The sequence below is a fragment of the Halichoerus grypus genome, chromosome 2, assembly GCF_964656455.1.
Source record: "Halichoerus grypus chromosome 2, mHalGry1.hap1.1, whole genome shotgun sequence".
NCBI classification, from domain to species: Eukaryota; Metazoa; Chordata; class Mammalia; order Carnivora; family Phocidae; genus Halichoerus; species Halichoerus grypus.
In genome coordinates, this window is record NC_135713.1 from 162615459 (window position 1) to 162642697 (window position 27239).

At 44.3% G+C, this 27239-nt stretch overlaps 1 protein-coding gene across 3 annotated transcripts in view; it reads left to right on the top strand.

Annotated features, from left to right (window-relative positions):
• Window positions 1–9565: 9565 nt before the first annotated feature.
• Window positions 9566–27239, top strand: part of NCBP3 (nuclear cap binding subunit 3) — a 45100-nt gene continuing 27426 nt past the window's right edge. The window contains exons 1-3 of one of the 3 annotated variants that reach the window (XM_078068030.1): window positions 9566–9794; window positions 11690–11755; window positions 13677–13782. In XM_078068030.1, coding sequence (XP_077924156.1) covers window positions 9612–9794; window positions 11690–11755; window positions 13677–13782 — 355 coding nt within the window. In that variant the 5' untranslated portion in view covers window positions 9566–9611. Of the gene's footprint in view, window positions 9795–10522; window positions 11283–11306; window positions 11375–11689; window positions 11756–13676; window positions 13783–27239 lie in introns of those variants that run through there. The other 2 variants (XM_078068031.1, XM_078068032.1) reach the window with 2 other exon arrangements.

The following is a 27239-nucleotide window of genomic DNA, read 5'->3' on the forward strand; positions in this document are numbered from 1 at the left end:
CTTTGTGTGTACATTTTCAATATCTGGATGTGTGCTCTTTCTCACCAACTGGATCACTGGCTTTGCTAGTTGTTCTGGAAGAGTCTGAGCAGGACAGTGGTGAGAGGAGCTCTGGGGTGGGGGAGGCGGGCAGGGAGTGAGAAGGAGGCAAGGAGGGAGAGGGAGGGAGAACGGCTGGCTCTGGAGGGTGAGAAGCTACAGTCAAGGACGTGACTCCATCTCCTGAGTGGGTTCTGTGGCCCTTCCTTGGGAAGAACAGGGTGTTGAGGAGCCAGTGGGATGCCCATGTTTCACAGGGACCCAGGAAGCCCAAGGTCTGGTCCTTGGGAGCCGTCACCACTCCCCATGGGGCGAGAGTCCCAGTGGAGCAGCACAGGAGTCCCTGTGACACGTGTCCAGTGTCTTTACTGTGCCCCTTTAGCCTTGGGCACTGGCATGGGCTTTTTGCACCCTGCACCTCCCTGCTCGTAGTAGGCCCTCCATGGCCATCGTGAAAAGAGTCGTCAGTGAGGTCAGACAGCCTTGAGCTTGAATCCAAGCTTTTCCATTTAATAGCTGTGTGTGACCTTTGGCAAAGCCATCGGAGGAGTCTTGGTTTCCTCACTGGTAGAATGTGGATAATATCAGCACCTCCTCGGGGGGTTCTTGTGAAGTTAAATGAAGTCCTTGTGCCAAGCATCTGATACAGTACTCAGTATATAGTAAGTACTCAGCAAGTGAGGCCCTTAAAAGAAAAAGAACTTTCTGTTTCTGGGGCTCTCTGGAACCAGCCTTAGAGGCCATGGGCTCAGCACATCTTGCATGATTGGTATGTACCTATCTGTGGAGTTCCCAGCTGGGTGAAATGAGACCAACCAGGAGACCAAACCAAAGGCTACCCAGCATGCTGCTCAGTTTTTCCATCTGAGAAATGGATACCAAAGCTGTTATTGCAAGTTTCCTGGTCATCCTGGGAAGGTCCCATGAGGGACTGTACCAAGCCCTCTCTGAGAGGGGCACTGGTGGCCAGGCGGAAGTTTCCCAAATGCCAAGACCAGTAAGTAGGTCTATCCCCACTTCCTCCCCACCATCTCTCACTTCCTCACTGGTCTCCTGGCCTTGGTCCTTAGGACTCTAATCCATCCTCTTACTGGCTACCAGAGCAATCTTCAGGCACAGCCCTGACCATGCCCATCTGCCCATCCCTCTCAGAACCCTTCCATGTTTCTCCAGTGGTCAGCCTGGCATTTGAGGCCCCTGCCATCAGCCCTGCTACGCTCTGGATGCTCTCCTGACCATGCCCCACACTCCATTCACTCCTTACTCCCACGGCTCTTCAGGCCCACCCACTCCTCTAGAACACTGCCTTCCCCCAACCCCTGCCTCTGCTTGTCAAAGACAGCCTCACCTCCAAGGAGGTGGTTCATCCCAAGCGTTGGTCACCAAGTCCTGGGTCTGGGTTTGACAGGCCAGATCATCATGCATAAGAACTTTGAATAGGACCATAGGCGCGTGATGTCATTTCCCCATGAGGACAACCACTCCAGGAGGCACACTGTGGTAGGGAAACTGAGGCCCAGGAAACAGTCTCACTCAGTTACATAGCAAGTCAGGGAAGAGCGTGACTAGAGCCCAGATCCCTTGTCTACCCACCCCACCCAGGTCTTCCCACATCAGCTGCCAGGAAAATGGAGAACCCTATTCAGGGAAAGGACATCTAGGAAAACCAGAGACTGCATTTCCAAGCCTAACCACACAGGAGAGCTGAGCCCAAGCCAGCAGTGTCCAGCTGCAGGCTAGGGGACAGTTGGGTTTGTCCTTGGAGGCCCTGATAACTTGCAGAGAATCTCTTTGGGCTCTGGAACCTACAGGCACTTTGGTCTCTGCTCCTCCCAATCCCTATCATCCTATATGGTCTCAGCCTGAAGTCGGGGGGGGGGCCTCAAAGCCACTAAGGTTTCCAGTTTTCCAGGGGGACACCCAGACACATACTGGGACCCATATAAACACCCCACAAATTACTTAGTCTCTCTCTCTCTCTCGCGCTCTCTCTCTCTCTCTCTCTCACACACACACACACACACACACACACACACACACACACACGAGGCCTACACACCTACCTAACCTCCCCTTGGGCAAACAAGCAGGCCTGCCTCCTGGGCCATTGGGACTCTGCCAAGGGAAGCCAGGGGAAGCCATGCAATGGGTGGTACTGGACCCTGAGGGTCAACTGAGGCTCAGGAGGAGACCAGGAGGGTCTGGGGAAGGGTGTGCCCTCCATCTCACCTGCAGAACAGAGTCCTGGTCTGCAAGGACTCCCAGAACCACTCCAGCCTCCTGCTAGACTGCGTGGCCATGGCTTAAATGACCATCTCCTGCCCAGGTCCCCTCTGTCGTACACACACAGATCTGGCTTTTTCCTCTGGGATCTCAGACTCATTTATTTCTCCAGCTAGGATGTCCCAGGGAACAAAGTCTCAATCCTTTCATTCTCCAGGGCAGCTGCCAGTCCCCTCCCACATCAAGCTGACCAGTTTGTCATTAGCCCCTCCTAGCTTTGTGGCCAGCCTCCCTCCCCCTCCCCACTGCCTAGGCCCCCACCATCCCCAAGTTACCTCCTCCAGGAAGCCTTCCCTGGTCACAGCCCCAGAGACACCCTTGGCATGTGGTCTGGTGTCTAGTCCATTTCCTACAAGACTGGAATCAGGGCCTAGGAATTGCAACCTCACCCACTGACTGAGTCACTTTCTCGACCTATATCTGCCCACTGACTGTTCCACCATGATGAAGACCATTCAAAGAGCATCTCTCAGCTGAATCACAAGATGCGGTCTTCCCTCTGGGGGCCCCATTCTCTCCACTTTGATCCCTAGTAAGGCCCTTCTCTGGCCTGTATATCACTGGCTTTTTCTGGTCCCATGTTCCTGTTCCTCAGCCTGAAAACTAGCTCAGGACTCCCCTGTAGCTAGAACCCAGATTTCCACCCCCTCAGCTTTCCAAAGGCTATTGCCTCACACTCCTGGGCATGTAGGAGGAAACCCCTTCTGCCTTCTCTCTCAGATGCCTTCTGCTCTGGCTCCTTCTTTCCTGTTACTGCCTGGCTCACTCTGTCCCATTCCCCGCAAGACCGGTCACTTTCCTAGCCATGGTCCATGCAATTGGCTGATACTGTCTGCATTAAGAGCCTTGTGACACCCCCACCCCACAGACTTTTGGTCTCCTCAAGAGCCTACCTCCCATGGCCCAGACTTGTCTATGCCAAAGGAATGGAACTGGAATAATGGGGAACTGCAACACAAGGAGCTGGTTAAGTCTGTATACTTGGTCCTCCCCAGAGTCCAGGGGACCATCCCTAAGGCACTGGAACTTTCACAGAAGAGGATCCCTTTGCCCTCAGTTTCTCCCATCTCCTTCTTGAAGGCAAGCTGTGCCAATATCTACCCACCTTCCTGGGAAACCCACCCCAAAGCTGAGGGAAGGCTCCCAGCCGTGATCTGCCCCTCCCATTCCCAGTTCAGTCTAAACAGTAGTTATCAACGCGCCTACATGCTAGGATCCCCCAAGGAGCTTTGAAAAAAAAAATAAAACCCTGATGCCTGGGCTCCATCATCAGAGATTCTGATTTAATTGGTCTGGGATGTAGTCTGAATGTCAGGATTTTTTTTTTTTTTTAATTAATAGACTATATTTTGGAACAGTTTTAGGTTTACAGAAAAGTTGAGAGGAAAGTACAAAGAGTTCCTGCACACCCTATCAGGCTCCCCTCCTGCCCCCCAGGCTCTCCTGTTAGTAACATCTTGCCTTACTATGGTATGTGTGTTACAACCAATGAGATAGTATTGACACATCATAATTAACTAAAGACAGTTTACTTCAGAGTCCACTCTTTGTGTTGTTTGTTGTGTAAGGTTTGACAAATGAATAATACCATGCATCACTCTTACAGTTTCACACAGAGTAGTTTCACTGCTAAGAATCCCCCATGTCCCACCTGTCCATCCCTCCCTCCCCCCAAACCCCACTCTTCACCTACCCACAACCCCTGGCAACCACTGATCTTTTTACTGTCTCCATATTTTTGCTTTTTCCAGAATGTCATAGAGTTGGAATCATACAATGTGTAATCTTTTCAGCTTCCTAGTTGATTTTTAAGTTTTTTTTATTATTTTTAATTGAGATGCAATTGACATATAATATTCTATAAGTTTAAGGTGTACAAACATATTGATTTGATATATTTGTATTGCAATATGATTGCCACTGTAGCATTAGCTAACACCTCTGTCTCTTCACATAATTATCATTTCTTGTAGTGGTGGGGACAATTAAGATCTAGTCTCTTAGCAAGTTTTATATTTATAATAATTTTGTTGTCTATAATCACTGTACTGTGTATTACATCTCCAGAACTTATTTGTCTACTAGTTACAAGTATGCATCTTCACCTAGGTGATTTTAATGAACAGTGATGGTTGACATTGAATAGCCCTGATCTAGAATTTGGTAAAGGTAGGGGGTAGATCTGGTGCTCCATGTCTTTAAATCTAATATGGGCAAAAGTCTCATTTTCTTCTGATATGCCCATCCATCCATCCATCCATCCATCCATCCATCCATCGTTTCAGTATATGTCCAGGGCCTTCTACACCTGGGCACTGAGTTAGACAATCAGCTAAATCAATACTGTTCCTGCTCTCATGGCTCTCATAGCCCACTGCAGGAGACAGACATCAATCAAGTTGCCATGCATGTATGTGGATGATTTTGAACTGATATGAGTGCTGTATAGGAAAGGCTTGTGGTGGTGACTAAGAGTAGTTGGGAGGTTCCCAGAGGAAAGGAGGCTCCAGCTGAGATCTGAAGTTGAGGAAGAACTATCTAGGCCAAGGAGGGGGAAAGAAATCTCAGGCAAGAGACCAATCTGTGCAAGACCCCTGTGGTAGGAGGGAGCCTGAGGCTTACCAAGAACTCAGGTGGTGATGTTGGGAGTGAGGAAGAATGCAGTACAAAATGAAGCTGAAGAGGAAGGCAGGCCTGGATAATGTGTACTGAAAAGACCAGTCTGGCTACAGGGTAGAGGAGGGATGAGGGTGGAGGAAACAGAAAAATGGAGAAATCAGTGCGAAGGCCACAGCAGTGTCCAGACAGGATAGGATATGATGACAGCTGGGATGGAGAGAAGCTGAGGAATGGTAGCCAAGAGGATGGAGAGAAGCAGACGGATGAGAGGGATATGTAGGAGAAGAGAGGTGCCTTGAGACATTCAAAGGAAGATGTACACTAGGCAGTTAGACATGTGGGTCTAGAGCTCAGAGGAGAGGGGAGAATTGGAGATAGAGATGTGGGGGACCTAGGGGTATGTATGGTGGGGGAACTGGAAGCCATGGATGGGATAAGATGGCCTAGACATTGAGCATGGGGTGAGAAGAAAGAGGGTCTAGGATTGAGTCTTGGACAACTATTAATATTAGGTGAAGAGGAAGAACCCAAAAAGGCCCTGGAGCAGGAGCAGCAGGGAAGGTGAAAAAGGAAAACCAAGTGTGGCTTTATAATGGAAGAGTGTGTGTGGTTTCAAGAACTAGGGAGTGACCATCAGCGTCCATGATACAGAGTAGTCAAGTCAGTTGGAGAAATGAGGGAAGATAGTCCTTTCAGGAATTTAGCTGTGTAGGAGGTTGGGGGATGTGGATACAACTCCCTCACCAGGGTCAGCTGCCTCATGAGCTTTCCTTTCACTGTGGACATTTTTCCTTAACTAACAACCTGCCCCTGTTCCAAGGATAGACATAAACTGGGGGGTGTGAGGCATGGGGTTGTGTGTGCCCAATTTAAAACTGCATTAAAGACAGGGCGCCTGGGTGGCTCAGTTGGTTAAGCAACTGCCTTCGGCTCAGGTCATGATCCCGGAGTCCCGGGATCGAGTCCCGCATCGGGCTCCCTGCTCAGCGGGGAGCCTACTTCTCCCTCTGACCCTCTCCCCTCTCATGCTGTTTCTCTCTCGCTTGCTCTCTAATAAATAAATTAAAAAAATCTTTAAAAAAAAAAAACTGCATTAAAGAACATCTCTGAATAGTCATCACCTCAGGTCAGTGGACCATGTTACCAGTCCTCAGGTAGCATTTGATTTCACCTTAGAAGCTTATATTACCTTTTAATTGCTTTTCCTTTTGTTGCCCTAGGAGGATAGGCTTCTATTATTTTTATTCCCCTCCTCCATGAATGGGAGAGAGAGAAAGGAGAGGGTGTGGCCGATTTCAGTCAAAGAAAAAAAAAAAGTGAATCCTGTAGAGGACCCTGTTAATATCCTCCCTTGTCCCCTAGCCTCCATCTTCACAAACTTTTTAAAAGACTTGTCCATACTTTTTCACATTCCACCATTAATCTACCTTCTCCTTCATGGGCATTGGTCTCCTCAAGGTCACCAACAGCCAACAAACCAAGTTCCACTGCATTTGACACTCGATCACTTCCTTCGTGAAACTCTCTCTCCTCTCTCCCCCAATGTGTCACTCTCCTGGTTTCTTCTGTTAATAAGAAATCATCCAGACTTTGGAAATAGGAAAATGAATAGGAAAAAGAACTACAATGATGTCCTCTCAGGGTCAGGTGCTGTTCAACATGCCAGTTCCACCTGGGGATCATCTGATTTTCTAAGGAACATGTACCTTTGCTTGACTTCTGATTTACTATTGAGTATTTTACAACTCTGTAAGAGTAGAGGCTAATTCATAGGAAACTTATAATGAGTAAATGATTCTTGTCCAATAGCAATGCAAATATTTTCTGTCTGATAAGGGGGAAACCCAAAGGTTGCACTTTCTTGCATTGTAGGGCATTAACCTTTGTTGTTAAGTTCATTGCAGCATTCCTTTGACCAACTCTGTATTCATTCTCAAATTCTCTTTTGAACTAGTGTTAATATCTTACTGATGTCCTCATTCATTAATCAGTGAATAAAAGCTTTGACATGTGTTCATTTTATATTTAAGTAACGTTTTTTGAGTTTTTGAAAATTATTCTTTACCCCTCCTAATTCTGTGGCTCCACCTCAGCAGGCTGCACTGAGGACAGAGGTGAAGGGGGTGAGGTAGGGTTAAGTTAGGTGACCAAGGGGCGCCTGGGTGGCTCAGTCGTTGAGCGTCTGCCTTCGGCTCAGGTCATGATCCCAGGGTCCTGGGATCGAGCCCCGCATCGGGCTCCCTGCTCCGCAGGAAGCCTGCTTCTCCCTCTCACACTCCCCTTGCTTGTGTTCCCTCTCTCGCTGCCTCTCTCTCTGTCAAATAAATAAATAAAATCTTTAAAAAAAAAAAAAAAAAAGTTAGGTGACCAAAAAGGAATAGGCACAGAGGGCATTCCTGGCAGGAGTCTAGGAACCCTCGTGTTTGCCTGTTGCCCTGGCTTGCTCTGGATTCCTAATTCTCCTGCCAGCTAGAACTCCCCCAGGGAACTGGTTTTCCTCTGAACTGTGCTGAACTGCAATGCCTGAATCCTCAAGCAACAGGGTTCCTATCCTGTGGGAGAGTCTGCCCAGCTTTTTCTGCTGGCCTCCAGAGGCCACAGCTGAGGAAGGACTGCTTCCTCCTCTCCCTATCCCCCACCCCTTCAGGCCTAGAAAACAAGTGTAATGCTGGGGTCTATCAAAGCTGGCCACCCCAAGCACAAACTTTCTTTGAAATGTTCTTAAAAATTCATGCAAATGCATTCCATGCATTCAATCCAATTTTGTTAACTACTGTGTCCCTTTCACCAAATAAAACTAGCCCTCTAAAGAGCCCCATCTTGTGTTTGTGCTGTGATTCAGCTCACATTTAAGAAAAACTTTGATGTGCTGTACTCCTTCTGTTGGGTCCTACATCTACATATCATTCAATCCTCACACTCTCCTTTGGGGGGGGTAATATTATCCCATTTTACTGATGAAGAAACTGAGATTTTGAAGGGTTAAGTGGCTTGCCAAGGTCACACATGGTGTAAGGGACAGAGCCAGTCAGTTTGAAACCCAGACATGTCTGATGCTGATTATGCCCTCCCTTGGTTTGTAATTATTTGTTCCTCCATGGTTAGAGCTAGTAGGGCCTCAGAGACCTTAGGGTCCCATTTACACCCTCTTCAGATGGGAAGACAGGCCCAGGTAGGGGCCAGATCTAGCCCAAGGTAACATAGAAAGGAAGGTGCAAAGTCAGGACTCAAAGCAAAAACTGACCAGTGGTGCCCTCTGGAAACCTAGAGGACTCTCCCTGTCTTCCAACCAGGCTATCAGAAATGTTGCAAGAAACCATGCTCAGGAGTTTACAGTGGACTGAGCCCTGGGGAGTCAGGAAATTGGGGTTCAAACTCTGGGCTTTGGGCAGCTCACTACTCTTCTGGAGTCTCAATATTTGTGTATGTAAAATGGGCCAGTTATTGGGAGACTTTAAAGAGACAACAGTTGGCAAGGAAGTAGGCTGTAAACCTATCAACTGCCTAGAAGTGATAGACCAAGGCTCTGGAACCTTAAGCTCAGATTCAGGTTTTATCCCTTAAACAGCCTGTCACCCAGGCGCCTAGGTGGCTCACTCACTCAGTTGAGCATCCCACTCTTGATTTCAGCTCAGGTCTTGATCTCAGGGTTGTGAGTTCAAGCACCACATTGGGCTCCATGCTGGAGCCTACTTAGAAAAATAAAAAATGGTGGTGCCTGGGTGGCTCACTTGGTTAAGCATCTGCCTTCCGTTCGGGTCATGATCCCAGGGTCCTGGGATCTGTCCTGTTGGGCTCCTTCCTCAGAGGGGAGCCTGCTTCTTCCTCTACCTCTGACTGCTGTTCCCCCGCTTGTGCACACTCTCTTTCTCTGACAAAGAAAATCTTTAAATAAATAAATAAATAGCCTGTCACATTGTCAACATTGGATAAATTTCTATGCCTCAGTTTCCTCATATGTGAAATGATGCTAGTAATAACACCTATTCAATAGAGTTGTAAGATATCAAGCTGTCGGAACAGTCACTGACATGTAATGATCATTTAGTAAAGCTGCCTTTTTTTAATTTGATTTTTTTATTATGTTATGTTAATCACCATACATTACATCATTAGTTTTTGATGTAGTGTTCCATGATTCATTGTTTGTGCATAACACCCACTGCTCCATGCAGAACGTGCCCTCTTTAATACCCATCACCAGGCTAACCCATCCTCCCACCCCTAGAGCCCTCCCCCCTCTAGAACCCTCAGCTTGTTTTTCAGAGTCCATCGTCTCTCATGGTTCGTCTCCCCCTCCGATTTCCCCTCCTTCATTCTTCCCCTCCTGCTATCTTCTTCTTCTTTTTTTTTATAACAGGTTTACCGCTCAAGGCGAACCTATTCTCTAACTGCAGGTTACACCGATCTCCCCAGGCCCCGCCCCCTCCAGCAGGCCCCGCCCGCGTCCCCACTTGGCCCGCCTTCTCTTCGCCAGGTCCCGCTCCCGCTGTCCTGGGTTCCTCCCGCCACCAGGGGGAGGCGGCGCTGAGGGGGAGGGGTGTGGTGCTTCTAGCCGAAGTAGGCGACACTCTAGGGAGCAGCGGCGGCTGCTCTGTGGCCAGTGGCGGCGGCGCTCTAGCTGGCGAGTGTGCGAGGCGGGCTCTCAGTGGTGCGGCCGGCAGGCGGCTATGGCGGCCGTACGGGGCCTGCGAGTGTCGGTGAAGGCAGAGGCCCCGGCGGGGCCGGCTCTAGGGCTCCCGTCGCCTGAAGCGGACTCCGGTTTGGAGCGTGGCGAGCCGGAGCCCATGGAGGTGGAGGAGGGCGAGCTGGAGATTGTGCCCGTGCGGCGCTCGCTGAAAGAACTGATCCCGGTACGGGCGGGGGGCGGGGGCGAGGAGGAGGTCGCTGAGCTAGTGCCCCGCGGCCGAGCCGGCCGGAAGGGGAGGTGGCCGGCGCCTGGGCCGGGGGAAGTCAGGGGAAGGGGAAAGAGGGGAGTGAGCGCTCGGGGGCGGACGCGCCGGGCTTGAGGAGAGACGGGGAGCGGGAGAAGGGACGCCAGGGCGCCCGGAAATGGGTGTTGAGGGGGCTGGAGAAAATGGGGGAGACTAAGGGGTAGTTGAGGACAATCCCTTTGCTGCCTCTCTGAGCCAGGCTGTGCAGGGGGGTGAGCGAGGAGGGGCTGGAGTTGTCTGGGGGTTTGAGATAAAGGCGGGGCCCCGGGCGGGAACGGGAGGAACTGTCGGGTGACGCTTGCCTCAGGGTCTCCGTTGGAGCTGATGTTTGTTAAAATACAGCACTCGCGGTTTCTCTTAGAGGGTTGGACTTGTCAGCAGCAGAAACTTAGTGTTTCTTTTGTGACTCGAGAGTCATCTTGTCCCCATTCCACTTGCTCTGTAGCACCTACACCGTGGCCCCGGCATGTGACCCTTAGTGAGACCAAAACATAAGCGAACCAGCAGTGGTCCTTGGTCCGTCTTTTATCACATGGGGGGTGGGGAGAGGTGTTTTGCTTTTGGTCTGGTGGTCCTGTGTCCCGTTCTTAGGGCTGGTCTCAGGCCTGCATGGCTCTTATGTACTTAATTTCTCATCTAACATGAACTAGTTTTTACCACATGTCAGCAAGGCTGGCTTTTAAATTGAAATTGTGGAAAAAGCGAAAAAGGTAGGATCACTAAAGATAGCAAATGATAAAGACTCTGGTAACAACAATTAACATAGTGGCATTTTACCATTTACTACATTATGTTGTTTAAATATCAGTGCAGTTGTGAAATAGATATTATCCCTTTATTCGTTCAGTGCGACATGCAGCCAGGCACAATCCTAGGCCCTGGATCAAGATCAAGATCAAACTCTCTCCTGGAGTTTATGTTTTAGTTGGAGGACACAAATTAAGAATTTCTAATAGGGGTAAATGCTATGAAGAAGGTTAAACGTGTTAATGGGACAGAGAGTGCAGAAAACAGGGAAGGTGTGCAGAGCGGGAAACCAAATGGGCTAGGATGGTCAGGGAAGTCCTCTGATAGTGACTAGTGACAGTTAAGCTGAAGCCTGAGTGACAAAAAGGAGCCAACCAAGTGCAGATTTGGAAGAAGGTATTCCCAGCAGGGGCCACAGTAGGTGCAAAGGCTATGAAATGGGAACACAATTGTTTTGTTGGAGAAATGGAAAGTTCGGGAGAGCAAATGGGAGAGCAGTTAAAGAGGTTAGGAAGGTAGGCAGATACCATGGAGGAAACCCAGGCCCAAAGAGGCCAAAGGAATTGTACAGTGTCAAGTACTTAGTGAATCTCAGAGCTGTGGCTTCCAAGTCCCATCCTCTTTTCATTGCATTGTGCTGTGTTTTCCTAGGAAGTCTAGGTGAGTCTGGACTTTCTGCATTTTGGTGAAGACTTGTGCTCCACCTGGTGGCCTGGCATGATGAATTTGTCCTATGTGGGCTGGGGAGATGAGTGAGTGTGCCTTACTTAACTTGGACATTTTTCATGAAAGCCTGTAGATTTTCATTTACATAAATACCTTCAGCAGATGGACTTAGTTAAGGTTTGGGACAGGGTCTGACCTAGAAAAGACTTTTTGTTAGAGGGGTTGATTGCGTACTACCTGGAGTTACTGAGACGGGCTTCCTCATAGTAAAGGGTTGTCAGGGTGAGGAAGGATTGCTGAAAGGAATGACTACCCAAAAGGAATCTGTTGCGGGGCTGTCTTTCATCATGAGTTTTTCTTCAGTTGCTGTTAGCATTTCTCACTCTTCCCCCTCGTGTTAGGACACAAGCAGAAGATATGAAAACAAGGCTGGCAGCTTCATCACCGGAATTGATGTCACCTCCAAGGTAAGACAGACCATAATTTATTTATTCATTTTGATAAGCAGGTGAACTTAATGAACTTGGTCCCTTGGATTTGTGGAACAGCAGTTACTCTTTACCTCCATTTTTCTTTTGTTGCTTGATTAAAACATTTTTTTTTAACTTAAATTTTATATTACACAATGATGCCTTCATGCATCCTGAAAACACACAGGCAGCATTTGTATTCTTACATTTGTGAAAAGATAAAATCCATGTACCTTGTTGCCTGTGCTTAACCATAGCTAAGAAAAAGTTCTGCACTGGGAATGTTTTTTTTATGTTATGTCTACTCTTTAAAAATGTGTTTTTAAATACTGTTTTTAATACTGTTTCCACTTCAACTGAAACAAAACATGAAAAGTACCTGGCATATAGGAGGCTGTTAGTAATGTCTTTATTTTTCACTGGTTGCAGGCTTAGAAAAATAGGATTTCCTGATTGTGTGACTGTCTGAACCTTGAAAGCCAAGTCAGCTGAATTATTCTCAGTACCTGGGAGTATTGCCTTTTATCTAGTGACTGCTATTACTAGGTTACCAGCTTTCCTATAACTCTTTACAGAGCTTAGCCTATTTTTTTCCTTATTATAAACAGTATACATTTGTTGCTTTAATTGGATATGTGGTAGTATCCAGCTTAGACATTCATTCTGATTTTAATGTGTGCAGTTTAGAACAGAATTTTGAATTATAATTCTGAATAATAGTACTGTTTAACTCTATTGGGCGTATAAAAATAAATATGCCATGCTTACCTTTTTGTATTTTATCTGGGTCTCAATCTGTCTCAGATTGCTTAAAGGCCAAATGAAAGAACTAGTAATCTTTCTTTTAGACAGGCAAGAAAATAGAATAAAGTGAAGATGTTTTCTTACTGTAATTGAAAAAGAAGTAGATGGTTCTGTTCTTACTCTTGTATGGTTAGCCATTATGTGAAACATATATGAGGAAAAGGGTGGTAGCCCCAGAATTGGGACTTAAGTTGTTACTAAGGAAAGGTAGATTTGTTGTTTGCACTGGGAAGACTTCAGTGAAGAGAATTAGCAGAACTGTTGGGGAATAACAAAGTGCTTTACCAATCCCCACAAGCTTTCTTGTAGTCAGACCTTCAATTAGTGTCGCAAAGTCAATGTACAATTAGTGAAGAGTTCCTAAGAGCTATCAGAAACCCACAGTTGGACCTGGACTTATTTTAGCTCTTGGAGAAAAACTTAAAAAGCTGATTATTTTGTTTTTCAGTGAAGTATCAGTGCTTTTTGTCACTTAAAGATGAAAACTGGCAATTCCATGGACACAAGCCTAGAATAGAGGAGAGAGTTTCTTTGCTTTAATGTTATTTTTAAACAGGGAAAACGCTTTAGGAGTGGACTGCTCAGGCAGACATAATGTGATAGGTGTGATTACCATGCACACAGATGATGTGAAATGCGGGTGGTGATGGGGCTTCTAGAAATAGCACTGAGATCAGAAGATCTGCCCCTCCACTAGCCGAAGTATCTCCAGCAAGCCTTTTGACTTTTTTGTACCTCAGTTTTGGCACCTGGAAGATTGGAGTGAGATTGTTTAGTTGTAATTTGTTTGCATGATTGCTAAGAATAAGTAAAATGTCATAGAACTAAAGCAGCCATTACTCGTTGAATCAATAAATATTCATTGAATTCCTAGCATGCCCCAGACACAGTGATACATACTGAATCATGGAGATTTTTACAAATTATAGCAGTATTAGTATATGCTGGCCCAGTCATTGACTGTGAATATCCAGTTCTCTGCAAAAATTATTAAAGGCACAATGTTGCTTATTTCTTCTGATTTACTTTAGGGTTGTCACTGAAGCATTATGTTGCATTTGTGATTTAACTTTCCTCCTCCGTGTGTCACTTTGGCTTTTTTTGTACCTTCTAGGAAGCAATTGAAAAGAAAGAACAGCGAGCCAAGCGCTTCCATTTTCGATCAGAAGTAAATCTTGCCCAAAGAAATGTAGCCTTGGACCGAGACATGATGAAGAAAGGTACAATGTGTTGGGGGGTATTTTTCCACATTTCCCCAGAAAATGGGTTTTCCCTGCCATGGCCTTGTGCTTCTGGCCTTGCCTTGCATGTCCAGTCTTCATCCAAACACTCCCAAAGGAAGGGACTTGCGAAGCCTCCATTTCTGAGGTGATGTGTTTAAATTTGAGCTGCTGGGGCACCTGGGTGGCTCAGTCGGTTAAGTGTCTGCCTTCAGCTCAGGTCATGATCCTGGAGTCCCGGGATCAAGCCCCACATCGGGCTCCATGCTCAGCGGGGAGTCTGCTTCTCCCTTTGCCCCTCACCTCGCTCTCATGCCCTGTCTCACTCTCTCTCTCAAATAAATAAATAAAATCTTAAAAAAAAAATAAAGTTGAGCTGCTGTTAGCTGTGTCTTTAGATGCTATAGCTGGAAAAGAGAGATCATCTTGTCTGAGAAAGTCCAGAGAAGGTCACCCAGTTAGTGGTAGAGCTGAGATTAGAACCTATACTTCTACAGAATCTTACTCATTTTTTGCTTTTATCATGGAAGTGTTAACTTTTCTTTGCCTTTAAATGTAACGGAAGTGTGGGACGTCTGGGTGGCACAGTCAGTTAAATATCCGACTCTTGGTTTCGGCTTAGGTCATGATCTCATCAGGTCATGAGATTGAGCCTCACATTGGGCTCTGCGCTCAGTGCAGTCTGCTTAATTAAGTCTCTCTGTCCCTCTCCTTCTGCCCCTCCCCCCACATGCTTGTTCACGCGTGTGCTTTCTCTCAAATAAATAAGTAAATAAATAATGTAATGGAAGTGTATCACACTGATAGTTTTTTTTAGGGGAGTCAGGAATACTGGGATTGGTAGGGGAAAACCATTAATACTTGTGTGATACAGGTTTGTAATTTTATTTTTGTGTTTTATTAGGGTAAACATTTTGCTTCCTAGAACTCACCCTGAATTACATATATAGTAATCTGCCCCAGTCTTCAAAGCAATTTATAAATAAAAAGAAAAATTATTGCTTTTTTAATTCACAGCCCATATTATTCCACTCTAATATAAATCCATCAATGCAAAAGGTCTCCTTTAGTATTTGCAAATTTGGGTATTTGTGAAGGGCTTAGTAGGCATCCTTCTGAATGCATGTTAAAGGTCTCTGCTTTGCTGTGTGAGTTTTTCTTGTTGGGAACTTGCTGTTTTACCAGGCACTATGTCAATTAGCACATTACACACTCGTTTCTTATTCATTTCTCACAACAGCCCTATGAGAAATATATTTTTATCCCTATTCTACAAAGAAAGAAACAAGCTCAAGGAAATTTAATAAATGCCCAGGGTTACACAACTAGTAAAAGTAGAGTAAGGATTTGAACCCAGGTTTTCTGACTCTAAAGCCTTGCTCTTAATTACTTTGCTCTATTGCCTTATAGTATGTATATGATACCATAAACTCAAACCTCCTCAGTCCATCCCAGTGGACAGAGTAGCTTGGATACAGAGCTCAACTCTGGATGCTGCTTTACTCTTTTTCTGCACCATGAGTTCAAGTTGGAAATATGACCTTGCTTCCTGTGTAGGCTGGGTTTCCAGGCATCTGCTTGAGTGGATTTCTGTTTTAGGAAAATAGAACAGCTGTGCAGGCTTGGCATTCATGTGCCTGTACAGTTTGGGCTCAAGTAGACCTCTGAGGCCTCTCACAACTCCACCTTTAAGCACCATAGTTTTAGTATACCTGTTTACCTCTAGTCCTGTGAACATTTCTTACGATTTTTTTTTTTAAAGATTTTATTTATTTGTCAGAGAGAGAAAGAGCGTGCGCACAAGCAAGGGGGGAGCGGCAGGCAGAGGGAGAAGCAGGCTCCCCACTGAGCAAGGAGCCCGATGCAGGACTCGATCCCAGGACCTGAGCCGAAGTCAGACGCTTAACTGAGCCACCCAGGCATCCCATCTTGTGACATCTTGCTCTGATCTTATTCATGCCTTTTAGTCTGCTGATGAGCCCTTCCTTATCCCATGCTTTATCTGGTTCAGATGTCACTTCCTCCGTAAAGCATCCCTAATCACCCACTCAAATTTCTCTCCAACCTCTGTTGGAACTCTTTAGTGTGCTAAGCCCTCCTGGAATTCAGTCTCAGTTTCTTTGTGAATGTGGGCAAATTATTGAACCTTTTTAGGTCTCAGTCTCCTTGTTTATAAAGTGGGAAAATGATATCTACCTGAAAAGGATCACTTTCAAGGTTAAGTTTTAATTTAAAAAAAAAGAAGCTTTAGGGACACCTGCGTGGCTCAGTCGGTTAAGCGTCTGCCTTCGGCTCAGGTCATGATCCCAGGGTCCTGGGGTCAAGTCCTGCATCGGCTCCTTGCTCAGTGGGGAGCCTGCTTCTCCCTCTGCCTGCCGCTCCCCCCTTGCTTGTGCACACGCTCTTTCTCTCTCTCTCTCTGACAAATAAATAAATAAAATCTTAAAAAAAAAAAAAAGCTTTAGTTTTGTTTTTGTTTCTGTATTTTTGGAAAAGCAATCCTGATTGATCTACCTAGGATGTCAGCTAGAGCAGGTTGTTCATTACAACTTGTTTCTCATCTAGGAGGCCTCATGACCTAGGATAGTGTTGCTGAACTCTGGAGAACCCTGCTGCCTATCCCAGATCAATTTAAATTAGAATGGGAGGGGGGGTTGTAAAGGTCCCAGAGATAGTTCTTTCTTTTGTGTCTCCCCAGGTAATTCTAATGTATAGTCAGGATTGAAAGCCTTTAATGTTATGGTTAAGAGCATGGGTTCTGAAGCCTGACCTGTCACTTTCTAGCTCTGTGACGTTGGGCAAGTTATTTAGCCTCTGAACCTCAGTTTCCTTATCTGGAAAGGCAGGACTCTATCCCAGGACCCTGGGAGTGGTTTTTTTTTTTTTTTTTTAATTTTTTAAATTATTATGTTAATCACCATACATTACATCATTAGTTTTTGATGTAGTGTTCCATAATTCATTGTTTGTGCATAACACCCAGTGCTCCATGCAGAATGTGCCCGGTTTAATACCCATCACCAGGCTAACCCATCCTCCCAACCCCCTCCCCTCTAGAACCCTCAGTTTGTTTTTCAGAGTCCATCGTCTCTCATGGTTCGTCTCCCCCTCCAATTTCCCCCCCTTCATTCTTCCCCTCCTGCTATCTTCTTTTTTTTTTTTCTTAACATATATTGCATTATTTGTTTCAGAGGTACAGATCTGTGATTCAACAGTCTTGCACAATTCCCAGCGCTCACCATAGCACATACCCTCCCCAGTGTCTATCACCCAGCCACCCCATCCCTCCCACCCCACCCCCCACTCCAGCAACCCTCAGTTTGTTTCCTGAGATTAAGAATTCCTCATATCAGTGAGGTCATATGATACATGTCTTTCTCTGATTGACTTATTTCGCTCAGCATAACACCCTCCAGTTCCATCCACGTCGTAGCAAATGGGAAGATCTCATTCCTTTTGATGGCTGCATAATATTCCATTGTATATATATACCTACATCTTCTTTATCCATTCATCTGTTGATGGACATCTTGGCTCTTTCCACAGTTTGGGTATTGTGGACATTGCTGCTATAAACATCGGGGTGCACATACCCCTTCGGAGCCCTACATTTGTATGTTTGGGGTAAATACCCAGTAGTGCAATTGCTGGGTCGTATGGTAGCTCTATTTTCAACTTTTTGAGGAACCTCCATACTGTTTTCCAGAGTGGTTGCACCAGCTTGCATTCCCACCAACAGTGTAGGGGGGTTCCTCTTTCTCCGCATCCCCGCCAACATCTGTCGTTTCCTGACTTGTTAATTTTAGCCATTCTGACTGGTGTGAGGTGGTATCTCATTGAGGTTTTGATTTGGATTTCCCTGATGCCGAGCGATATTGAGCACTTTTTCATGTGTCTGTTGGCCATCTGGATGTCTTCTTTGGAAAAATGTCTGTTCATGTCTTCTGCCCATTTCTTGATTGGATTCTTTGTTCTTTGGGACCCCGGGAGTTTTTATAGGGTAATTGAGAGGCTTTATTAAAATGTTACAGTTCTTAGAGTGGCATATAGTAAAGTGCCCAATAAATGTTGTTATCATTATCTGGTGTTCTCCATCTTCAGGCAGCCATCCAAGTGGCCTAGCCTCTTGGGAGAATGGGGGCATTGGAATAAGTATCTTGACTCCTGCAGCCACACCAGGTGTCAAGTTACTTCTTCTTCTTCTTAATTCCAGCAATAATAAAAGATACCACTTGATAAATGCTTATTATGTGCTTGTCACTCTGCTATGTGGTTAACTTAATCCTTTGAGCAGTGCTGTGAGGGGGAGAGTATTCATTTGTTTTACTGATGAGGAAACTAAGGTGCTGAGTTTGAGAAGCTCACTCAGGTCCTACAGCTAGGTAAGTAGCAAGGCTGGGATTTGAAGGCTGGTCTGACCAAGGCCTGTATTCCTAACCTCTCTGCCAGCATTCAGTGACATAGTTTGGGATATGTTGACTAGAGCATTCTGCATCGAGAGTCCTTGCTACTCTTGAGTGATTCAGTGTCAAGCAGCTTTAGTCTCCTTATCCCCAAGATCAAAGCTCTCATGTTTGGAAGGGACTTAGAGGTTATCTAGACCAACCTCCTACCCAGTGCTGCAGGCCTTTTGGCAAGGTTCTCAATGGTCTTTTGGCCTTTGCCTGAACGTTTCCTAGTGGTGGCATGAGAACTATTTATGAAGCGGTCAGTCTTATGTTTGGATACTTCCTCATGTTGAGCAGAAATTGCTTTCTAGTAATTTCTGTCTATTAGTTACTCTGTGACTCTTAGAACAACATTAAGTCCTTTCCTTATTCACACAGTGAACCTTCTGGTGAGGGAATTGGCAGGCTGTGCCCTAAACTTTCTTTATGTGACGTGACTTTCTGGTCTCCTTCCTCTAGACTCTTTCCAGTCTCAAAATGCCCTACATAAGGTGAGGTATAGATTCCAGATATGGTTGGATTCATGGGGAGTGTGGCAGGACTGTTACTGTACTCTCTGTCCTAGCTGTTTTGTAGTGTTGTATTAATCTTCTAGTCAACCTAAGCACCCAGGGCTTTCCCCCAGGAATTGCACCCATCAAAACAGTCTTCCCATCTTGTTCTTGAGACACTTTTAAAAAATTACCTTTTTATTTATCCTTATCAGTTTACATCTTGTTGATTTCAAGACTATTTCAGCCTGTTGAGTTGATTTTATCATAACTATCTTTCAAGACTTTAGCTATACTTCTCACTTTGTTATGCATGGCTTCTGCATCTTATTGGTAAATCTTAAACAAGATAATCCTGTATCATGCCATGAAACAGATCCATGAATTATTAGTCTTATTCTCTTATCAGGCCTGCATTTCATTTTATTGTCATGAGGAACTAGATTACATGCTTTAATAAACTTGAGGTAAAACACCATCTGTAGTATTCTTTGAATTTCTAGGTCTGGTAATCCTATCAAAAAAGAAAGAGATTAGTGTAAACTCTTGTCATTTCTTATGGGAAAGACTTGGTTTCTTAAGGGATCATAGAGTCTGTCTGATAAGCTTTTTTTTTTTTTTTTTTAATCCAAAATCTGTTTATTGGGATAGTGTCCCACTCATCTTGATTCAGGGTGCTTTTAGTGCTGCTTCCGCCTGAAGGAGCATCCTCTGTAAGCCTTGCTTTTCCTCCGGTGGGCTGGCAGAGGACAGTGGAGCAGCCAACACAGAGAACTACCGTTTGTGTGTGGCTCAAGACGGTGGTGCTTTTGTAGCATTCCATGGACAGGTGCAGGAGGTCCTTCACCAGGGGCATATTCTCATGGGGAGGTCGTCACCGCCAGAAACGTTTTTTGTTTCTTTTGGGGTGTTTTTGGTGTGTTTTTTTTTTTTTTTTTAATTTCAGAGAATGACATCTTTTCAGTCTGTGATTTGGGAAATAATTTCTCTTTTCCTCTTACGAGAATCAGTACATGATTAGTCTTTCTTAAGGCTTTAAGGTACTTTACTCCTCTGCAACTTTCTAGAGATTATCTACCTAATTTAGAGATTACTGCTTAATTCTGAAATCACAGCTAAGTGTTTGAGTCAGTGCAATGGGATGTAATTTTTGAAGAAGATTTAAACCTATTAAAACTAATTCTTAGCTGTTATCATCTATCTTGGGTTTTAGTTCTTATGTAATAATAGCTGTTCTGTCAATTATTAGAATAGCACAATAGAGCAATAGTTCTGCCCTTTTTCTTGCATCATCTTCCCAAAGCAATGTTGCTCCAAACACTTAAAAGAAAAAGCCATGGGCGCCTGGGTGGCTCAGTTGGTTAAGCGACTGCTTTCTTAAATTCCACATATGAGTGAGATCATATGGTGTTTGTCTTTCTCTGACTGACTTATTTCGCTCAGCATAATACTCTCTAGCTCTTTCCATGTCGTTGCAAATGGAAAGATTTCATTCTTTTTTTTTTTATTTTTTTTTAAAGATTTTATTTATTTGACAGAGAGAGTGAGAGAGCACAAGCAGGGGGAGCAGTAGAAGGAGAGGGAGAAGCAGGCTTCCCACGGAGCAAGGAGCCCAATCCGGGGCTCGATCCCAGGACCCTGGGCATAACCTGAGCCGAAGGCAGATGCTTAACCATCTGAGCCACCCAGGCGCCCCAAGATTTCATTCTTTTTTATGACTGAATAATATTCCTGTGTGTGTGTGTGTGTGTACACCACATTTTTTTTTTTAAGATTTATTTATTTGAGAGAGAGAGAGCATGAGTAGGAAGGGCAGAGGGAGAGGGAGAGAGAATCCCAAGCAGACTCCATCCAGAGCCCAACACAGAACTCGATCCCACTACCCGGAGACGATGACCTGAGCTGAGACCAAGACTTGGTCGCTCAACTACGCCACACAGGCACCCCTGTATACACCACATCTTTCTTTATCCATTCATCTATTAGTGGACACTTGGGCTGCTTCCTTAATTTGGCTACTATTAGTAATGTTGCATGTATCCCTTTGGATTCATGTTTTTGTTTTTTGGGGGTCAATACCAATAGTGTGATTACAGGATTGTAGGGCACTTCTATTTTTTTAAATTTTTTTATTCTTATATTAATCCCCATACATTACATCATTAGTTTTTGATGTAGTGTTCCATGATTCATTGTTTGTGTATTAACACCCAGTGCTCCATGCAGAACATGCCCTCTTTAATACCCATCACCAGGATAACCCATCCTCCCACCCTCCTCCCTTCTAGAACCCTCAGCTTGTATTTCAGAGTCCATCGTCTCTCATGGTTCGTCTCCCCCTCCGATTTCCCCCCGTTCATTCTTTCCCTCCTGCTATCTTCTTCTTTCTTTTTTTAAAAATTTTTTATTGTTATGTTAATCACCATACGTTACATCATTAGTTTTTGATGTAGTTTTCCATGATTCATTGTTTGTGCATAACCCCCAGTGCTCCATGCAGAATGTGCCCGGTTTAATACCCATCACCAGGCTAACCTATCCTCCCAACCCCCTCCCCTCTAGAACCCTCAGTTTGTTTTTCAGAGTCCATCATCTATCATGGTTCGTCTCCCTCTCCGATTTCCCCCCCTTCATTCTTCCCCTCCTGCTATCTTCTTTTTTTTTTTCTTAACATATATTGCTTTTTTGTTTCAGAGGTACAGATCTGTGATTCAGCAGTCTTGCACAATTCCCAGCGCTCACCATAGCACATACCCTCCCCGGTGTCTATCACCCAGCCACCCCATCCCTCCCACCCCACCCCCCACTCCAGCAACCCTCAGTTTGTTTCCTGAGATTAAGAATTCCTCATATCAGTGAGGTCATATGATACATGTCTTTCTCTGATTGACTTATTTCGCTCAGCATAACACCCTCCAGTTCCATCCACGTCGTTGCAAATGGGAAGATCTCATTCCTTTTGATGGCTGCATAATATTCCAGTGTGTGTGTGTGTGTGTGTGTGTGTGTGTGTGTATACACACCACATTTTTTTATCCATTCATCTGTTTATGGACATCTTGGCTCTTTCCACAGTTTGGGTATTGTGGACATTGCTGCTATAAACATCGGGGTGCACATACCCCTTCAGAGCAAACATTTGTATCTTTGGGGTAAATACCCAGTAGTGCAATTGCTGGGTCGTATGGTAGCTCTATTTTCAACTTTTTGAGGAACCTCCACACTGTTTTCCAGAGTGGCTGCACCAGCTTGCATTCCCACCAACAGTGTAGGAGGGTTCCCCTTTCTCCGCATCCCCGCCAACATCTGTCATTTCCTGACTTGTCAATTTTAGCCATTCTGACTGGTGTGAGGTGGTATCTCATTGAGGTTTTGATTTGGATTTCCCTGATGCCGAGCGATGTTGAGCACTTTTTCATGTGTCTGTTGGCCATTTGGATGTCTTCTTTGGAAAAATGTCTGTTCATGTCTTCTGCCCATTTCTTTTTTTTTTTTTTTTTTTAAAAATTTTTTATTGTTATGTTAATCCCCATACATTACATCATTAGTTTTATTTTATTTTATTTTTTTTTTAATTTTTTTATTGTTATGTTAATCCCCCTACATTACATCATTAGTTTTAGATATAGTGTTCCATGATTCATTGTTTGTGCATAACACCCAGTGCTCCATGCAGAACGTGCCCTCCTCAATACCCATCACCAGGCTAACCCATCCTCCCAACCCCCTCCCCTCTAGAACCCTCAGTTTGTTTTTCAGAGTCCATCGTCTCTCATGGTTCTTCTCCCCCTCCGATTTCCCCCCCTTCATTCTTCCCCTCCTGCTACATTCTTCTTCTTCTTTTTTTCTTTCTTAACATATATTGCATTATTTGTTTCAGAGGTACAGATCTGAGATTCAACAGTCTTGCACAATTCACAGCGCTTACCAGAACACATACCCTCCCCAGTGTCCATCACCCAGTCACCCCATCCCTCCCACCCCACCCCCCACTCCAGCAACCCTCAGTTTGTTTCCTGAGATTAAGAATTCCTCATATCAGTGAGGTCATATGATACATGTCTTTCTCTGTTTGACTTATTTCGCTCAGCATAATACCCTCCAGTTCCATCCACGTCGTTGCAAATGGCAAGATCTCATTCCTTTTGATGGCTGCATAATATTCCATTGTATATATATACCACCTCTTCTTTATCCATTCATCTGTTGATGGACATCTTGGCTCTTTCCACAGTTTGGCTATTGTGGACATTGCTGCTATAAACATCGGGGTGCACGTAGCCTTTCGGGTCCCTACTTTTGTATCTTTGGGGTAAATACCCAGTAGTGCAATTGCTGGATCATATGGTAGCTCTATTTTCAACTTTTTGAGGAACCTCCATACTGTTTTCCAGAGTGGCTGCACCAGCTTGCATTCCCACCAACAGTGTAGGAGGGTTCCCCTTTCTCCGCATCCCCGCCAACATCTGTCATTTCCTGACTTGTCAATTTTAGCCATTCTGACTGGTGTGAGGTGGTATCTCATTGAGGTTTTGATTTGGATTTCCCTGATGCCGAGCGATATTGAACACTTTTTCATGTGTCTGTTGGCCATTTGGATGTCTTCTTTGGAGAAATGTCCGTTCATGTCTTCTGCCCATTTCTTGATTGGATCATTTGTTCTTTGGGTGTTGAGTTTCATAAGTTCTTTATAGATTTTGGATACGCCCTTTATCTGATAGGTCATTTGCAAGTATCTTCTCCCATTCTGTCGGTTGTCTTTTGGTTTTGTTGACTGTTTCTTTTGCTGTGCAAAAGCTTTTTATCTTGATGAAGTCCCAATAGTTCATTTTTGCCCTTGCTTCCCTTGCCTTTGGCGATGTTTCTAGGAAGAAGTTGCTGCGGCTGAGGTCGAAGAGGTTGCTGCCTGTGTTCTCCTTTAGGATGTTGATGGGCTCCTGCCTCACATTGAGGTCTTTCAACCATTTTGAGTCTATTTTTGTGTGTGGTGTAGGGAAATGGTCCAGTTTCATTCTTCTGCATGTGGCTGTCCAATTTTCCCAACACCATTTGTTGAAGAGACTGTCTTTTTTCCATTGGACATTCTTTCCTGCTTTGTCAAAGATCAGTTGACCATAGAGTTGAGGGTCCATTTCTGGGCTCTCTATTCTGTTCCATTGATCTATGTGCCTGTTTTTGTGCCAGTACCATACTGTCTTGATGATGACAGCTTTGTAATAGAGCTGGAAGTCCGGAATTGTGGTGCCGCCAGCTTTGCTTTTCTTTTTCAACATTCCTCTGGCTATTCGGGGTCTTTTCTGGTTCCATACAAATTTTAGGATGATTTGTTCCATTTCCTTGAAAAAAGTGGATGGTATTTTGATGGGGATTGCATTGAATGTGTAGATTGCTCTAGGTAGCATTGACATCTTCACAGTATTTGTTCTTCCAATCCATGAGCGTGGAACGTTTTTCCATTTCTTTGTGTCTTCCTCAATTTCTTTCATGAGTATTTTATAGTTTTCTGAGTACAGATCCTTTGCTTCTTTGGTTAGATTTATGTCTAGGTATCTTATGGTTTTGGGTGCAATTGTAAATGGGATCGACTCCTTAATTTCTCTTTCTTCTGTCTTGTTGTTGGTGTATAGGAATGCCACTGATTTCTGTGCATTGATTTTCTATCCTGCCACTTTACTGAATTCCTGTATGAGTTCTAGCAGTTTTGGGGTGGAGTCTTTTGGGTTTTCCACAGAAAGTATCCTATCATCTGCAAAGAGTGAGAGTTTGACGACTTCTTTGCCAATTCAGATGCCTTTTATTTCTTTTTGTTGTCTGATTGCTGTGGCTAGGACTTATAGTACTATGTTGAATAGCAGTGGTGATAGGGGACATCCCTGCCATATTCCTGACCTTAGCGGGAAAGCTCTCAGTTTTTCCCCATTGGGAATGATATTCGCTGTGGGTTTTTCATAGATGGCTTTTATGATTTTGAGGTATGTACTCTCTATCCCTATACTCTGAAGAGTTTTGATCAAGAAAGGATGCTGTAGTTTGTCAAATGCTTTTTCTGCATCTATTGAGAGGATCATATGGTTCTTGTTCTTTCTTTGATTAATGTATTGTATCACATTGATTGATTTGCAGATGTTGAACCAACCTTGCAGCCCAGGGATAAGTCCCTCTTGCTCGTGGTGAATCATCCTTTTAATGTACTGTTGGATCCTATTGGCTAGTATTTTGGTGAGAATTTTTGCATCCATGTTCATCAGGGATATTGGTCTGTAATTCTCCTTTTTGATGGGGTCTTTGTCTGGTTTTGGGATCAAGGTAATGGTGGCCTCATAAAACGAGTTTGGAAGTTTTCCTTCCATTTCTATTTTTTGGAACAGTTTCAGAAGAATAGGTATTAATTCTTCTTGAAATGTTTGGTAGAATTCCCCTGGAAGCCATCTGGCCCTGGGCTTTTGTTTGTTGGGAGATTTTTGGTGACTGCTTCAATTTCCTTAGTGGTTATAGGTCTGTTCAGGTTTTCTATTTCTTCCTGGTTCAGTTTTGGTAGTTGATACATCTCTAGGAATGCATCCGTTTCTTCCAGATTATCTAGTTTGCTGGCATAGAGTTGCTCATAATATGTTCTTATAATTGTTTGTATTTCTTTGGTGTTGGTTGTGATCTCTCCTCTTTCATTCATGATTTTGTTGATTTGGGTCATTTCTCTTTTCTTTTTGATAAGTCTGGCCAGGGGCTTATCAATCTTGTTAATTCTTTCAAAGAACCAGCTCCTAGATTTGTTGATCTATTCTCTTGTTCTTTTGGTTTCTATTTCATTGATTTCTGCTCTGATCTTTATGATTTCTCTTCTCCTGCTGGGTTTAGGCTTTATTTGCTGTTCTTTCTCCAGCTCCTTTAGGTGTAGGGTTAGGTTGTGTACTTGAGACCTTTCTTGTTTCTTGAGAAAGGCTTGTATTGCTATATACTTTCCTCTTAGGACTGCCTTTGCTGCATCCCAAAGATTTTGAATAGGTGTGTTTTCATTTTCATTGGTTTCCATGAATTTTTAAAATTCTTCTTTAATTTCCTGGTTGACCCATTCATTCTTTAGTAGGATGCTCTTTAGCCTCCATGTATTTGAGTTCTTTCCGACTTTTGTCTTGTGATTGAGTTCTAGTTTCAAAGCATTGTGGTCTGAAAATAGGCAGGGAATGATCCCAATCTTTTGGTACTGGTTGAGAGCGGATTTATGACCTAGGATGTGATCTATTCTGGAGATTGTTCCATGGGCACTAGAGAAGAATGTGTATTCCGTTGCTTTGGGATGGAATGTTCTGAATATGTCTGTGAAGTCCATTTGGTCCAGTGTGTCATTTAAAGTCTTTATTTCCTTGTTGATCTTTTGCTTAGATGATCTGTCCATTTCAGTGAGGGGGGTGTTAAAGTCCCCCACTATTATTGTATTGTTGTCAATGTGTCTCTTTGCTCTTGTTATTAATTGCTTTATATAATTAGCTGCTCCCATGTTAGGGGCATAGATATTTACAATTGTTAGATCTTCTTGTTGGATAGACCCTTTAAGTAGGATATAGTGTCCTTCCTCATCTCTTATTACAGTCTTTGGTTTAAAATCTAATTTGTGTGCTATAAGGATTGCCACCCCAGCTTTCTTTTGGTGTCCATTAGCATGGTAAATGGTTTTCCACCCCCTCACTTTCAATCTGGGGGTGTCTTTGGGTCTAAAATGAGTCTCTTGCAGACAGCATATCGATGGGTCTTGTTTTTTTATCCAATCTGATAGCCTGTGTCTTTTGATTGGGGCCTTTAGCCCATTTACATTCAGGGTAACTATTGAAAGATAGGAATTTAGTGCCATTGTATTGCCTGTAAGGTGACTGTTACTGTATATTGTCTGTGTTCCTTTCTGGTCCTTGTTGCTTTTAGGCTCTCTCTTTGCTTACAGGACCCCTTTCAAGATTTCTTGTAGGGCTGGTTTCGTATTTGCAAATTCCTTTAGTTTTTGTTTGTCCTGGAAGGTTTTTATCTCTCCTTCTGTTTTCAATGACAGTCTAGCTGGATATAGTATTCTTGGCTGCATATTTTTATCATTTAGTGCTCTGAATATATCATGCCAGTCCTTCCTGGCCTGCCAGGTCTCTGTGTATAGGTCTGTTGCCAGTCTAATGTTTCTACCCTTGTAGGTTACAGATCTCTTCCGAGCTGCTTTCAGGATTTTCTCTTTGTCTCTGAGACTTGTAAGTTTTACTATTAGATGTCGGGGTGTTGACCTATTTTTATTAATTTTGAGAGGGATTCTCTGCCTCCTGGATTTTGATGCCTGTTCCCTTCCACAAATTAGGGATGTTCTCTGCTATAATTTGCTCCAGTATACCTTTTGCCCCCCTCTCTCTTTCTTCTTCTGGGATCCCAGTTATTCTAATGTTGTTTCGTCTTATGGTATCGCTTATCTCTCGAATTCTGCCCTCGTGATCCAGTAGTTTTTTATCTCTCTTTTTCTCAGTTTCTTGATTTTCCATCACTTGGTCTT